Source organism: Aulostomus chinensis, chromosome 1, assembly GCF_037954235.1.
Source record: "Aulostomus chinensis isolate RoL2024-O1b breed Wild chromosome 1, RoL_Achi_v1.0, whole genome shotgun sequence".
In the NCBI taxonomy this organism is placed as follows: domain Eukaryota; kingdom Metazoa; phylum Chordata; class Actinopteri; order Syngnathiformes; family Aulostomidae; genus Aulostomus; species Aulostomus chinensis.
Genome location: NC_141320.1, coordinates 63691784 through 63708766, shown reverse-complemented (window position 1 = coordinate 63708766; position 16983 = coordinate 63691784). Strand labels below are relative to the sequence as shown.

At 40.8% G+C, this 16983-nt stretch overlaps 1 protein-coding gene across 4 annotated transcripts in view; it reads left to right on the top strand.

The window, feature by feature from the left end:
* The window catches only part of dmd (dystrophin), a 225378-nt gene that overhangs the window by 103178 nt on the left and 105217 nt on the right, over positions 1-16983 (top strand). For 3 of the 4 annotated variants that reach the window (XM_086200177.1, XM_086200196.1, XM_086200202.1), the window contains exons 16-23: positions 3209-3310; positions 4961-5068; positions 5199-5378; positions 7775-7944; positions 8866-8989; positions 12715-12793; positions 15241-15353; positions 16257-16385. In XM_086200177.1, the coding sequence (XP_086056303.1) occupies positions 3209-3310; positions 4961-5068; positions 5199-5378; positions 7775-7944; positions 8866-8989; positions 12715-12793; positions 15241-15353; positions 16257-16385 (1005 nt within the window). Of the gene's footprint in view, positions 1-3208; positions 3311-4960; positions 5069-5198; positions 5379-7774; positions 7945-8041; positions 8078-8865; positions 8990-12714; positions 12794-15240; positions 15354-16256; positions 16386-16983 lie in introns of all 4 variants that reach the window. The other variant, XM_086200186.1, reaches the window with a different exon arrangement.

The window sequence follows — 16983 nt, the reverse complement described above, 5'->3', positions numbered from 1 at the left end:
TGAATGGGAGATGTTTTTGTCTTTGGTGTTGTGCAGTAATTAGACTTTGCCAGCAAGATGTGCCTCTGCTGTATATGTGTGTGTGTGTGTTTGTGTGTATGTGTGCGCGTGCTGTAGCTTTCTGCTGATTTTGTTTACTCTATAAGTTATCATCGTCCAGACTCCAGCCAGGAGTCAGACTTTGCTGCTTGTTTGTGCGGTTAATTTTCCATGCTTGTCTTCGCCTCTGATATATGGGCCTTAGTTTCCCTTGTTAACTTCCATAGGCTGCAAAGAATAAAGCTGAAATCTATTCAATCTGTTTTCCACAGCTTCCTAACACACGGACCTTAATTGCAGCCTGATGTGTCATGTTGAAGCATCATTGCAATATGATTATCTTTACCTACATTTTCAGCTATTATAAGGTCCTGATATTGACTGGCTGAGCTTGTGATACAAGGATGATGAATAAACAAGTAGACCAGTGCTGAAGCCTTCCTTTGTTCATGAAAGATATTCTAAAATAAATTTTTCTTTATAATTTGGTCACATGGAGGGCTGGATATAGTTTGAAATGTTTCTATGCCAGTGTGGATTCCATGCCAGAGTAATGTCACTGAATATCTCAACCTGGAGACGCTTAGCTTAGCCTAAATGCTCAAAACACACAGTGAAACAGCAAGTCTGATTTGTTCCCAAATAAATGTCATTTCAGTCAAATGTCTCCAAATCCTCGCAGAAACCATCTGTATATTTGCTTGATTATGGATGGACTTCTTCTCTCCTTGGTGTTTAGCTCAGAAGGTGGACCACATGTCTTGTAATCAGAGGATGCATGGATCCAGCCTCAGCTCCTCCAGGATTTGTGTCACCTTGTTAATGCATTCATTTATCAGTCTTTCCCACTGAGGATGTGCAAGTTTCTTGATCATTGATGTTTGTTTTCGTTCTTCCGCTAAATCATCATTTAAACTTCATTTCGTAATTCAAATCTCTGATAACTTGTGATGCAGAATGAACGTGCCGATTCCCACTCAGGCATTTTGAATGCGTTTTAATGGTAATTTTCTCCTCTTTTGTCTTTTTGCTCATCAAAAGGCCCAGTTGCTTCGATTCACTTGCTCAGAACCGACTCATTGCAGTGCTTTAGCTTGATTTTCAAGATAAAGTGTTTTATTAAATTAGCGCAACCTAAAACTGGCAGAAAACCTGCTGGCAGGTGGCGATACCGCAGCAAAAACATACTTGCTTGCTGTATATTGCTCTCCTTCCACCAAAGGGAACTGTGGGAACTGGAAAAGTACATACAAAGGGTGAGGGTTTACCCCAGGACTGCTTTATAATCCAACCTTGAATGAGGATTAATAAATAATCTGAAATGACTTGGCTGTAGATGAAGGTTCTGCTGAATTGTCCAGACTGGGTTTGGTCCGGTCTCAGTGGTGATAGACAGCTGACCTGGTGGGAAATAAGAAGTTGATACAAGTAGAAAAAGAAGAAGTTCTCGCGATGCAATCTTTGGGAGCTTCAGTGTGTTATCACTGGGGAAGGTGTGAGTTAGTGCACTGAGGCAGATTTGGGCATAGCTGGTGATACACACCAACAGGAAATGAAGAAATGTGGATAATTGGATGCGCCTGAAACTCTTCCTAGGGGACAAAAGGTTTGAAGAGCTCTGGATGAACGTAAGCTTCTCTGCACTGAAAGCAGATTAGCTGAAAATGAGAATCTCTCCTCCTTAACTTTAGTGAGAAACTTCTTCCAAAAAGGGAATTTGCACAAATATATTAGTGCCACAAATGTGCTGCAAGTATCTTGAATAATTCACCATCTCATATGAAGCAATTACAATGCTGAGCACACATTATTTATGCTCCATGTAAAGTCTAATCACACTTAATGTCATTAGAAAACAAATGGAAGCTCTTGTTGGATTTTCTCCTTAACAACTTGAGATTTTACTCGTGTTTTTTTTTTTTTTTTTTCCTGCTGTGTAGTTTGTTACTAAGTAGATGCAAGATAAGTAAATGAGAAGGAACCTTGTATGCAGGAATGTAAAAATGTAACTGGAAGGTCCCTGCTGTTGAACTGTCACTTGATTAATTACAGGCCATTCTTCTTAAGATGAACCTGCTGAGCCTCTCGCCCCATGTCTGCCTTTACCCATTCTCGTGTCTCTTACTTTTTTGCATCTCATTGTCTTTTCATTTCCTCTCCCCCTGGCTCCTGCCCTCCCCTCTGCCTTTCTGTCACCCTGATGACTTTGTTCAGTGAACTCACTGTGGGTTTTGTCTTTGCCAGTTAAACGGAACGTAACAATGCCTCTTGAATTTTGCTCAGTTTGCAGCTAGCTGCCAATACACAGATACAAAGTGTGTTTTGCTTTTGTGGTCTTCACATGCTGTTTTTTTGTTTTTTTTTTTAAAAATCCCTCCTGCATTACTTCTTGGTGACCAGAATGCAGAACGAGCCAGCCACATACTGTATATTTAGCTCGAAGCTAATGTCGATTGTGTCATCCAGTATGCTCCATGTCTTCTTAATCCAGCCAAACTGAACCAAAAGTGTTTTAGGTCACTTATTTTTAGCTCAAACTAAAGTTTTTGAGTATTTCCGAGCATACAGCTGGAAAAAGAAGATGCCTGACATTCTTGAGAGTTTGTTCGTAGAGGATGTTGTTGTTGTGAGCCACCAGCTACAAACTAAACATACGTGGCTGGCTTTCCCTACATTCTGGAGTCACAAAGAAGAAAAAAAACAATATTGCAACTTCAAGATACCTATTTGTACCTATTTAATAGGGAAAATAAAACACGCTTTGATGCATAATACATTCAGAACTATATTTAAATAATTGCACCGAAACTGTCTTCGCGTTGATACACTGGAAAGAGCACATCATTAGCTTATTTTACTACTCTGATCATTCAGCTAGGCCTTTTTTGTGCATGTTGTTTTCAAATTACTCCCTTTGATGATCCTGAGCATCTCCGTCCCTCTGGGAGAGACAGGAGTGAAAATCAAACTTCCATTCTGGAAGCTAAAAGAATTGAATTGGCAAGTGCCACAATGAATCCATTAGCCTTTGTGATGGAAATGATTTAGTCCTGCAGCAGAAATTCAAAAAGAATTTTTGTACTAATAAAGACATGAGTGGGTGATTTAAACTTGTGTGTGTGTGTGTGTGTGTGTGTGTGTGTGTGTGTGTGTGTGTGTGTGTGTGCAGGTGCTAGGTGACCGCTGGGCAGCCATTTGTAGATGGACAGAAGAACGATGGATTCTGCTTCAGGAGATTTTACTGAAATGGCAGCACTTCACTAATGAACAGGTATGAGCGTTGTCGTGTGTGTGTGTGTGTGTGTGCGCGCATATGTGTGTGTAGAGCAGAGACAGAGACACAGCAGTAGTTTCTGCATCTATAATGAGATTAATTCATCCAGGCACTGTCCTGTCCATCACAAAATTTAATGTGCCACCTGAAATTGAAGCAAAATGAGACAAAATCTTTTCGTGTACGCTATCAGAGGAAAAGTCATAGGTTCTGTGCGTTCCGTGTCAGCTGACTGCAAGTGTCTGCACAAATTCCATGACAATCCATCAAATACAAGTGGAAAAGTGAATGACCAACGGTGGACCCTGCACCTTCAGCAGGCACACAAATGTAAATCCAGCCAGAGCCGTGTCACATGGAAGGTGGTCATTTGCTGTCTGATCTCTTGTGTAGATTACTTTGCCCGTGTTATTATTTATTGAAATTAAATGAACAAGCATCTTTGTCTCTTATTATATATATTTTTGTTGTTGTTGGATTGAAGATATTTCTGTCTGACTGGTTGGTTTATATTTATCAGAGTGTTTCACATCATGTAATTAAAATAATTGACAAATATTTATATGCTCCAACATTCATATACACACAGCCTCAGTCTGCCTTCATTCAGTAAGGAGTTCAATATTCTGGCTTGCATTTTGATTTAGACTCTTAATTAGATGCACTTTTTGATTATTTTTGTATTAGAAATCACGCTTGCTTTTTCTGTCCTTTATCAGCATCTTTGCAGTTGATATTTTTAGCCACAGCTACAGACTTCTAAAGGAAATTAAATGTGTCATGATATCCGATTTGCCCATGTTCTTTGATTATTAACTGAGCAAGCTAAATTCACAATATGGGATTACACACGATTAGCTGAGCGCCTTTAATTAAAAGCTCAAGACAGAATTGCATTGCAGCCCTTTGTCACCCTTTGTCTACTGTTGCATTTCTTGTAGAGAATACATTTTAATCATCTGAAGTTTAAGAAGGATCTACTCAAGTATTATTTTTGTTTATTCATAGAAAAACATACATTTATAGTTGTATTTCTTGTTGTGTTGTGATTTACAAGTTGGTCCCAGTCCCATGGTTTCAAGTCCTTGCATTCTGTGTCTATTTGCACTGTTTGAGTTCCTGATGTTCCCATGATTTGAGTCATCAGGGGCCCATTTAATGAAGCATAATTAGTCATTTACACAGATAAGTGTGAATTCTTCACAGAATAGTGTGGTTTTAAATGAGGAATCAGTAGCTGGGAGGCCTTCCAGACAAGAACCAGAACCTAAATTAAATTTGATCAATTATTCAAGACATCAGGAAATGCATTGAATTCAATTTTTACTCGTTCTTTTGCTAAATGCTCGTTCAAGTATCACCCTAGGCTCTGGATGAGACTGAAGCGTCTGTGCACTGATAACAGAAATAGTCACAGTGCAACGTGTAATCCAGGTGAACCGTTCTGTTGCTGACAATGGGTTGATTTCCCCTGATCTGAGGAGGATCCTGCAGTCCACAGCTGTCTGTATCATCAGCAGACAATGGCCTCACATACACGTCTCCCTCTCCTGTCACCTCACTTCACTTCCTTTCATTTTAGTTTTTTATTCACTGATGTCTTTTCATTGAATTGATGTGGATCCCGCTCCTCTCCTGTCCTCCCAGTGTTTATTTGACTCCTGGCTGACTCAGAAGGAGGAGCTGGTTCGCTCCATTAAGACGTCCAACCTAAAGGACCAGGCTGAAATGGTGGCCTGCCTCCACCGTCTTGCAGTGAGTCTCATTGCAGTACAACTCCATCTACCACTCATTTAGTAAACAGGAGAACTGCTTACAGTTACATTTAGTGCAAGTAAATAAACACATTATACAAGGAGGTCTTTTTGTGTGTGCATCCCACCAGACGGTGAAGACAGAGCTGGAGTTGAAGCGTCCCACCATGGACAAGCTGTGCTCCATGAGCCAAGATCTGCTGTCCAGCGTCAAAAACAAGGAGGTGGCAAGCAAACTGGAAGCCAGACTAGACAGCTTCGCTCAGCGCTGGGACAGACTGGTTCAGAGTCTGGAGTTGAGCAGCTCCCAGGTACACTACGGCTCTGCGGTTGCACTTTATTACATACTCAAAGTGGCCAAGGATTTGTTTGAATCTACTTTGACGTGTGGAAGATTCACCTAATTGATTTGTTAATGATGAGAAGAAATGATTGATAGGAGCTGCGAGATGGATGGCTTAGTTTCACGCAAATAATTTGAAAGAGAGGAGAACAAAAGCACCTGACAACAGTGAATATTGGCTGTTTGATCTGCATGACAACTGAAGTGTCTACAATTTAGACTGACATCAACAAATCACTTCTGCTGGAGCAAATAAAACACATTTGGGTGGTTGAGCATGTGATTTTAGTTAGATAGGGCGTATGATTTTAATTTTGCAGACATTCGATTATCCGTCTAGCATTATCTGTCCTCTAACACATCAAAAGAAGAGAACTGGCCATTTATTCATGTGAAAAGTTACATAATGGCAAGGTCTGGCTAATTAAAAGATTTCTGCTTTAGTCCGTTCAGGAAGTTGCAACTGAAGTACAGTATCAGGCTCAAGGCAAATTCCAAAGGGAAAAAGGGATATTCACGCAGGTTATTTTACCGCACAGGTTTGTTTGGGTTTTAACTCTCTCCCAGTGAGATCCTGATCACGGTTATTGAACACCTGTTGAGGTTTATATTACACACCAGGGTGGAATATGGAGCAGGGAAGGATGCTGCACCTGCTCCATCTTGAACAAACACACAGTGAAGGACGTGGCTGCTTTTACCCAGCGCTATCACGCAATAGACCCTTTTTACAGTGCAAATTTTGACTTGGCAAGCCAAGAAAGGCACTGGTGTGAATAATAACGTTCAGGGGTAGATCCATCCTTTGTCTCAGTAAGCCATGTTAGTGTGAGCCTGCACAATACCGGACACCTGGGAGTGACTCACCTCAGTGGAATGGAACCAGTCATAAATATCTACTGTGACGCTGGAGCCAGGAGACAATTAAAACAGCTTGAAAACGTTTTAGTTCGCATGATTGAAATACTTATGTTTAATCTGTAATGCAGTCCATATTGTGAGTGTTGAGTATGCCTGGATTTGTGGATGCAGATCGTCAGTTGAGGCACATTAAACCCCTTTGACTGCTGTGAAAAGGGTCTATTATCACTCTTCTGTCATCACTTATCTCAGTGTTCCTCCTCCCACTGTGCTCTCTTTTTCAGCTACAAGTCAATTCTTCTCTGGATTTATTTCTTTCTCTCACTTTGTGTTCTTAAAAAAATAAAATAGAAATCCCCAAGTGCATGAACTGAGCGTTGAGTCAGCATTGTTTATGCTCCAGGAGAATAAAAAGGGATCTACAAATTCACAAACCTGGACCCAGACGTTCAGGAGAAGGGTGCCAGCTCAGAGGAGTCTTGAAACCCAAAAAATCAGAGATGGAAGAGTTTTGCTCCGTTCAGTGACAGTAAAGACTAAATTTCATTCTCACAGTGATAAGTCAGTGAGTGTTACATTCAGAAATGACAATAAAAATTAAGAAACCAATACATTTTTCCATTTTTGTTTAACACCCTGAGCCTTAACAGCTCTACAAGTCCCTTCATTTTAGTTGAATTGCTCATTAAGAATTCATCATGGCAAAGTGGAACCTAATTTGATACAGACGTTTCAAAGTTTTTATCCAGTTCGGTCAATTTTAATATGTTTGGAAATGTTAATATTGCTCTCACCTCAGGAACAGTAGCTGCACCAAAGCGCCACATAATTGTTGATCCTCACTGTTGCTCCCTGTTTGAGGACTAAAAACCGCAGGAAATTACTGAGCCTTTTTAAGAAATGAATTATAATTTAGTTTAATATTATAAAGACTCACATCAGAACAGTGCAGTATCTGTACGCTGCATCTATGCGCACACATTTTTACCGCTGCAAACCAAATTACCATCAAGTTTCTGGTCACAGTAGAACTACTCTCATCTCTCTTTCACTCCTTATCTCCCCGCTCTTTCTCAATTACTTGTCCGTTATAATCAGTCAGATAATTACCAGATTGACCTCTTCAGGCACTTCACTACACACACACACCCACACACACACACACACACACACACACACACACACTTCAATGGTAGCATGGCAGTCCAGTGGTTGTGTAGCCACTTTACTGTCATTAGTCTCATCCCCGCCGTAGCAAACTCACACACTCTCCCTTTTTATGTGAATGTGCACATTAAACCTACGCTTTAACACGTGATTGAACTCACTGTCAACTCCTAAGCAGCCCCTCCCTTCCTGCAACAACATCCCAGCACTTTTATTTCTGTTGTGTAGTCTTGGTGTTACCTCCCTGAGACGCTTAGTCCGATGTGCAAATGTGTTCAGTGGTGAGTTGGGATCTGTATGATTATGACCGATGCGAGTGTGTGTTCTCATACTCAGCTCTCATCGGCTGTCAGCGCGGCCCAGCAGTCCGAGCTGACCCACTCTGTCGCTGCAACCGTTACCAAGGTGACAACCAGGGAGAAAGTTTCAACTGTGCGCCAGACCCGAGAGTCGCCCCCACCACAGAAGAAGAGGCAAGTCGTTGTGGATTCTGAGCTCAGGAAAAGGTGAGTGCATGTCCCTTCACTGAGGTGTACTTTGAATTTATGTCTTTGTTATCATACCAAACATTTTGACATTTCCTAACTTGTGTGAAACGTTCAGTTGCATGCACCCATTTCTGCTCTCTTATCTCAGCAGGTAGGTGATGAAACATTGCAGATGCTGATAATGAGTGTCTGTGATGATGAGAATAGAAGCCCCATTGATGCTGAACCTTTGATTGTGGTAGTTTGAAGTAGACAGTTGTGGATACCTTGCATCTTGTTGTAAAAAGCAGCCTTGGACCTGGACCTGCTTAGGAGTTGTGGAAAGTTACTTAAAACGTTTACTCAATGAGTTGCACTGGAGAACATGCTTGAAAACCTCTCTCTCTCTCTCTGTCTCTCTCTCTCTCTCTCTCTCTCTCTGTATATATATATATATATATGTGTGTATATATATATAATGTGTGTGTATATATATATAAATATATATATATATAAAAATATATATAATGTGTATATATATATGTGTGTGTATGTATATATATATGTGTGTGTATATATCCTCCCCCTCTTTTACAGTTTAATTTTTCTTTTTTTTGTCACTTTGAACGCACAGGACAGACAGGTCCTAGTGGGTGGGGATAGAGATTAAAAAAAGGGCTGAAAAAGAAAAAAAAAAATGTTAAGCCCCCTTAAATTCCGATGGTCGAAACCTCATTTCAACCCATTTATGATTTATTATGAACGCGACACTCATTATTTATGAAGTGTGTATGATAGCCTATATACTGTATAACTAGTTATGCATGAATGTAGCATTAACAGAACCAACAGTGTGACCTATTACACCTTTTTTAATTGAAAACTACTGCAACATTTATCTTGAGCAGATCTTTCCAAGTGCATTTGTATATATGTGTGTGTGTGTGTGTGTGTCCTCAGGTTTGATGTGGACTTCACGGAGGTCCACAGCTACATGACCCGCGGTGAGGCCATCCTACAAAGCCCAGAGTTCTCTGTGTCACGCAAGGACGGCAGCATTCAGGAGCTGTACGACAAAGTGCAGGTTTGTGTGTGTGTGCGTGCGAGAGTGAGACGCCCTGCAGAGGGTTCGTCTGATGAAACTTTGTGATGTTGAAATCATAAGGTTCTGTAGCACAGTAACAATCATTCTTGTGATCTATTCTAAACTATTCTGTATTATGCATACAGGACAATGCTGATGTGGCTCAGTGGAAGTATGAGATGCAGCAAAGATTCCATAATGACTGTGGAGTTGTTTAACTTTCACACGGCAGCAGTGTGTGCCTATGAACTGACTGACTTTGTCCAAGTGCACATTCAAGATAATGATGGAATCACAAATCACTAATGAGTTGGTAGACTCAGTAAAACATTGTTGCATAACAAATAGACCTTTCCACACGGTATGAAGGCCTAGAGAGAGTTGGATTAAAAAATTTAAAAAAAAGATTTGCCATTACTTTAATACAGAGGTTCCCAAACGTTTTTGGTCGCTCACCCCCTTCTCTATCCCAACCGCGTTGATGCACCCCTAATTCCCCACACCTTCAGGAAGAAAAAAAAAACGCAACAATGCCGTATAAAGTGCGTAGAAGATAACTTCTTCTGCACTTCATCTTAAGATGAGGTGCATTTTGAATAGCCTGCGTTCATTTACGAATTAATATGTCAGCTTTTGATTTCTAATTTGACAAAGGAAATATTTATTTACACATCTTTATTGTGTGGGAAAATACCACTTAAAAAAAACAGTCCAAACCGCCATCACCCCCTAGTGGCAGCTCACACACCCTCAGGGGTGCATGTGCCACACTTTGGGGACCCCTGCTTTAAATACAGTTCTTAGATTATGGAGAAAGCTACACCCAGCAGCTGCCTCCAGTAGCTTTGCTTGTCAAAATATCTGGAAGCGAAGAGATATGGTAACAGAATCATCCGCCCACTAAAGTGATTAGCATGTTATGTTTGTTTCCTCCATGGAGAAATAGTTGGAGTGCACTTCTATCTGAGATGTAATGACCTTCTGGGAATTTTTGTCAGGGATTAAACAAATGGGATACAAGGTGTTAAGAAAGATTTAAAGAATCTGCAAGGCTTCCTGCTAAAGTGATAATTAACCCCTATTTAGCATTTGACTTTTTTGTTTGTTTGTTTTTTATTAGACGTAAACCTAATTGCGAATTTTGGCTAACCCATAACAGTGAGCTAAGATGCTTTGTTGATGAGGTGAGAGGAAGTGCCGCGTGGATTCAGGGGCTCCGTTCACATCGTTATGTGACTCACTGTTAATGGGAAACCTTTGAGTCAATCAAACTAAGCAGAATGCCATTTTATAAAACTCAAGAACCATAGAATAACATTAAATTCAAACACGTCACAATGCACTTATCATGATATAGATATTTTAATTTAGTCACTCCTCCTGACAGAGTCCCTAGATTATCCCCTCATATAGAAACACTTGAGTGGGACAATTATTACAAATGACTCACAAAGGGCTGATGGATGTTTGGATATGATAAGCAGTTTAGGCTTTAGTTTTGGCACAGTCCTTCAGCGAGTTGAGCACAAATCCACTGCAACCTTTCACAGGCAGCGTTGAAGGCTTTTAAGCACGGTTTGTGAACAAGATCTCAAATTTAAGCACTGGCGTTACAAATGTGTGTGTATGTGCTTTGGGAATAGATACAAACTGATGAATTTCAAGCAGGTGGATTTTTTTCAAAATCCCCTCTGAATTTAGTTACCAGTTGCCTCTTCAGCTTAGTTGACAGTTCTTCTCTCTGCAGCATAAATTTCATATTAGTGGGAGAAGTGAATCAAGATTTTATCCTATTTACAGCAAATAAGTTTGGAGTGGAAATCTAAGTCATAATGTTTCCCTTCAGACCAACAGTGAATGTCTTCCATCACTGATTACCTCTGAGCAGTCATCGTTTGTTGGTTAATTTTTCATGTAACTCCCTCTTTTTAAACAGCGAATCATTGTGTTGTAGAGAGGGCGCTCGGTGTCTTCTGTCTTCAACAGTTCTTGTGTAACACAGATCCAAATCAAAGAGGAACTTTTCTTTTGAACCACACTATTTTTATTCTTCAGATAAGAGAACACGGTGTGCTCATCTGATAGGCGAATGAGCAGCAGAATCTCATTTGTGACACACTTTTCCCTCTTGCTCCTGCAATATTAATGGTTGGTCAAGAGTTAAACGCACAACTGTGGTATTGATCTAATTTTAAAGTGCTGCAAAGTCATTGCTGTAGAGGTTGCTAGGAAAACATCTACAGTAATTAACTGAGCTGCTTGTGGCTATCTAGAAGGTTTCTACCTCCACTGATACAAGAATGTTGCAGCTGCATTCTCAAACACGGAGAGATAACAAAGTGCTTCCTCAGGCCTTTGGAGTACAACTCTGCAGTTGCACAATGATCTAACAATCAGAAAGGTGATTTATTCAATGCATGCAAACCTACAGGGAGGTATTTAACTTGTCACATCACCTCACAAAACACCTTAATGACCATAAGTCAGTGCCCAGTTGGATAAAATGATGATTTTTATGTCTAAAAGGTCAAAGGTCAACTTTTATTGGACCATCATAATGTAGCGCGAAAACACTTTTCTGGCCATTATTAAATGCTATAACTCAGGACCAAAAGGGGCGAATTTTATTGCTGTGATGAAATTCCTTCTGGACTGAAAAGATTGTGAAGTGAATCTTTTGACCTCTCCTAATGCGTTGCTTGTTTCACGCGAAACTTTGATGCTTTCACCCCGTCATAAATACTTCCAAATGAATGCCCCAGCAAGGAAACATCCCCAGTTCCTCACATGACATGTCCATAGGCTGGGGGTAACTTTTAGATTTAGATTGGTCCTAATTTGAAGGGTGTAAAGTTTTGTGTACACGACAGGCTATTCATTTATTACAAATGCTTCTGCTTCTGTAAAAGAGCATTCAGGCTACTTAACGGTGTTGTGCTGATTCTTTTCTACATATAGTAAAAACACATTATATAAAGTCACATAGATAATTACACTGCAAGATTGATGCTGCTCTCGTGTCCGTGCATTAACTTTTGATTTAGAGCCAGGAGTCAATTAGCCTAGCTCAGCATAAAGAAGCAGGAGGAAACAGCCAGGGACTCGTGTGCTTTAACTTTGCTGCCAGTCTTTGCATCAAGAAGCACTTCCTGAATATACATTCAACATATTTTGGACACTTTTTTAAATTTATTTGTACATAACTGAAAGAACAAGATGGACTTTAGTGGAAGCCAGGCTTGCAGTCACCTCCTGCCTCACTCTTTATGCTAAGCTAAATCTCTCTTATTAAACATCTCTGAGGCCAGATACGGTCTGTGAGGTCGCTCCTTTTACCAAAAGCAACAAACGTTTGGGTTGAAGTCGACTGAATAAGCCGCTGAGGGTCCGGGCCTCAAGGTGGCGTGAGCTCCACCGGTTCTCTCTGCAGCAAGCAGCCTCATATATTCCAACATGTAGCACTATTCATTACCTCATTCTGCTGAAATACTTTGAAACAATCGACGACCCTATAAATCCTTTGTTTGCCCTCCATGTTGCAGCAGAATCGGATCAGCTCTCGATGAAAACTAGAACTTATTCCTCTGTTCAATTGGACATTGATTTTCAATATTTTTAATCTTGCTCTGTAATAAATGTTTTATCTGCTATTCTTTTTGTTTCTGCGTGATACTGTTGGCCTCTAACGTCCTTTCTCCTTCTATCCCATCGCTCCTCCTCCTCAGGCAATAGAGAGAGAGCGGCCAGAGAAATACCGGAAGCTTCAAGAGGCTACGCGCACAGCCCAGACCCTGGTCGAGCAGGGTAACATGCACACTCTCTCTGACACACTCATTCACATGCGTAAACACACATTCACGCACACCCTGTCTGTCCCCATGGCAACACCTTCACCTGTCCCACCCTCTCCGCCTGTCTCCATAGAAACACTGATAGAGAGGGGTGTGTGTGTGTGTGCACGCACGTGTGTGTGTGTGTGGGGGGGTTCTTCTCCTCATCTACAGTGTCTGTCCTTGTGCAATTGTTGGGATTTCTGAAAGCAGAGAAAAACTCAATTTATAATTTTCACTTTCATTTCATGTTTTTTGCTGCGGTAACCTTCGTCCGAACAAAACGTGTCAGAACATTCCTCAAGATACTCATCAGCTCTGTGTGTGTGTGTGTGTGTGTGTGTGTGTGTGTGTGTGTGTGTGTGTGTGTGAGTAAGTGAAGTATTTTGTGTGTACAGATAATTTCTACAGTCTTTGTAATGCTGTATATGTTGTATTTAAATGACAGAAGTGTTTGAAATAGTAGTCTTGATAAAGCTTCCAAACATTACTGCAATACAGTAAGGAAATATTTCTGGGAGTGAATGGAAGAAAAAAAAAGAATTTCAAAAGTCAAAGTTAGATTCTATTTTTCTGTTTATATTTATATTTTTTAGAAACTATTTTCCACCACTGAACCGAGCTGGGAATGATCAGCCACAGAATTGCTGTTACAGCCCACTAGCAGAAAACATCAGTCACCATCATCTGAAGTCTGGCTCCATAATCACTTTATAACAGTGGAACAAAGCCTGTTCCATAGCATTTACCTTTCAACCGACATTTTGAACAATTCTAATGCATAGAAACAAACATAAAAAGATATACAGACACGGAGATGTTCATTAACGTTTTATGCCGACGACACCACACGGTACCGATTTCAGCTGGTAGAGTTTTACAACATTTCCCCCCGGGAAGTGATCAGAAGCTGCACGACTCCGAGCGTGGGAGTTCCAAATCCTGCAAGCACTCACTTCACCCGCAGGAACCACAGCATGTTCTCCCTCTGCACCAGGGGAGCAGTTGTTAACAGTACATTGACCTCAGTGCTCTAATCTCTCAGAGTCACGGACGGCCTTCAAATTTTTCCATCTGTGAAAACAAAATTCAGTCGGTGATGCATGATATTCCAGCTAGCATCACCCATGGACTAAAAAAAAACTGGCAAAAAAACCTCAAGTGAATCTCATAATGAAGAAGTAATTGCTTGGTAAGTTACTTGAAAAATATGTATAATTTTTCCCTTTTGAAAATAATTAAAAAAAAAAACTAGTTTAACCACGGATGAAATATCTAGAGCTTGTGTTTATGAGGTTTTGTTCTATGGCATAAAACTCCCACACTTTTAATTTAAAAGCTTTTTATGTGTGTCTTAATAAAGGGTGGTCGCTAACAAGTGGCTAAGTAAGACTGCAGAGACATTTCGTGTTATCACAACTAAATCTGAAGAAGAGTAAAGCAAGTTGAAGTCCTCGGTGTCGCTTAGGACTTCTAACAATCGCAATTGTGCTTCAGAAACCATAAAAGCAGCATGTATATGCCAAGAGAAACCTTTGAGACAAAACAAAATCTGGCAAATCTTATAAAAATCCCCTTTTGTGGAGGGAACCCATGGCGATGCTAACTTCTGGGGAGGTTAATATCTTGTAGGTCGAATGTTGGTCTCATTTGCTTACACCATGGTACATTTCTCTACTTATCCTGTAATTTACTCATGCCTGCCACATAGTGGTTGATGCTCCTTATTCGGCATCAAGCTCGCTCTATTCTTGCTAACCTTTAACGGAAAACATCATCAGCAGAGCACTTGACATGTAGTTATAAATGCATCTATAATAGAGGCAAAAATTACAGGAAGAAGCAGCAATCCAGAGCCAGTTGGTGTTGCATGATAGATTAGATATGTGAGCCAGGATGCTGCCTCTTCCAGGTCCAATTATCATCTGGTTGATGGGCTTCAGTTTGCCCTTTTAGAGGCAGAAGCGTGAATCCGTCTTTGTACAACTTTATTATTGATTTTCCCTCCTGGAGCCTCTTGGAGGTTTTCATTTTCCAGCCACTGGAGTTTTATGCACGGATCAAATTGGCCGTTCACGTCAAAAAAATGTCAGCTGCAGGTGAGCGTGAATGAACAGCGAGGCACATGTGTATGTGTGTATCCGCGTGCGCGTGTGTGTGTCTGTTCGACGAGCAGAAAGATAAACAGTTTTTGGACCTTACATTTTGTGCAGAATATTGATGTCTCGCCTCACCTCTCCTACAGATGACATTCACCCTTTTCAGTGAGCATGGAGGGAGAGCATATTTATTTCTGTTCCCCGCAGAGAGATGAATCTCATCTATGTGAACTGTTAAACATATATCACTTTGTATGTCTCACTCTCTGTGTGTCTGCCCCCCCCCCCCCCCCCCCACACACACACACACACACACACACAGAGGGGAGTCGTGCTGATGACATTGCCCTGGCCGCCGAGCAGCTGAACCAGCGCTGGGTGGGATTCTGTGCCTTGTTAGCTGATAGACTGGCGTGGCTTGCTTACCAGACAAAGGTACACACACAAACACACACGTACACACACACATCTACTTCATGCATTTATCATTAATACTGAAAGCAGGAATGAGGATGGTTTTCACCACGCTTGGTCGAGCAGGGAATGACAAGTACCCCCCCCAAAAAAAATTTTTAATTAATTAAAAATGATTAATTATTATATATTTAAATTAATTAAATGTCTGTGTTGTTATTTCTTACCTCTCTAGCAAACCTGATCACCCGTACAAATTTTGCCCCATAAAATATTTCAGTTTATAGAAATTTTGGTAAATCCATGAATGAATGAATAGATCAACTTTAGAGGTGATGTTGTCTCACTTTTCAGAGCCATTGACAGCCATCACGTTCAAAATTATGAGCCAGAGATTACAGCTCTCAGTTCATAAGATAAATGCATGCATGGGGACACGTAGCATGGGTGTGATTACCCTGTCTACTCCCCTTACAGTGAGTGGTCAAATTTGAAAAGCAAAAAAAAAAAAAAAAAATCGCCGTATTTTGTTTGCCACATTTTTTTGTGATGTGAAACAGTGCTTGTTTATCGTGTCTGTCTTCGACTCACCCCATGACTCACAGATTGATGTCTGTTTGCATGAATGTGTCAAAAACAGCAGGTGAACAAGACAGAATAAAGTTCTCACCAGCGTTTTTTTCTCCTCTGTATAGACTTAAAACTGTAAAGTTTCTCCCCAGCCAGAGAGCTTTAACGTAGAGTGAGTCATTCTGAGGGTGACAGGGCTGTAGAGAGATACTAGTCATTTAGACACATCACGCAGCTCAAACAAGGCAAGAGTTTGTGAAAGAACACAGATTTTGTGTGGGTGTTTGCTTGTGTTTTTCAATCACGTGTGTGTGTGTGCGTGTGTGTGTGCGTGTGCGCGTGCGCGTCTTGCAGGTGCTTGCCTTCTACAGCTTATTTGAGCAGTGTGAGCAGGCAGTGGACAACAGTGAGAACTGGCTAAAGGTCCAGCTTCCTCCAGCATCCGAACCAGAACCACTCAAAGTTCAACTGGACAGATGCAGAGTAAGTGAAGTTTCACAGGTTCGAGTCCAAACATTCACAAACATGCATAAACGCAAGATCAAGTCCAACTGTTGTTGTTTTCATCTGCGTTGTTTGTGTGCTTTGTTGAATTTTTTCTTCCTAATGCTATTTCTTCTTTTAAGTGGCTTTTTGAATTTCTGTCTCTTTACACGCATCTGTTTGTCACAGCTCTTTTCTGTGAGTATTATATGTCATTCATCTATTCCAACGAGTAGTGACTGATTTCCTGTTTTTAAAATGCACTCTATGAAAAAAACCAACTTTATTTGGAAACCATCAGAAGATTCATTCCAAGAATACGTTTTAGAAGATGCGCATGATTGCAGATAATGTGATGGGTTCATCTACAGGCGTTGGCAAGCTCAGGACGCCAGTCAACCACAGAGCTAGATGATGTGCCCACACTGAATTGCTATTTTGAGTCTCCAGTTGACCTGACGACCAAGGGAGGAAGCTGGAGAACTTTGCGTGAGCGCTGACCACTGCACCGCCGAGCTCCCTTTATATGTGACCAGGAACTTTATATTTAGATTGATTCTTCCTCTCCAAACTGTTTCTCAAGCAAATCCTCATCTCC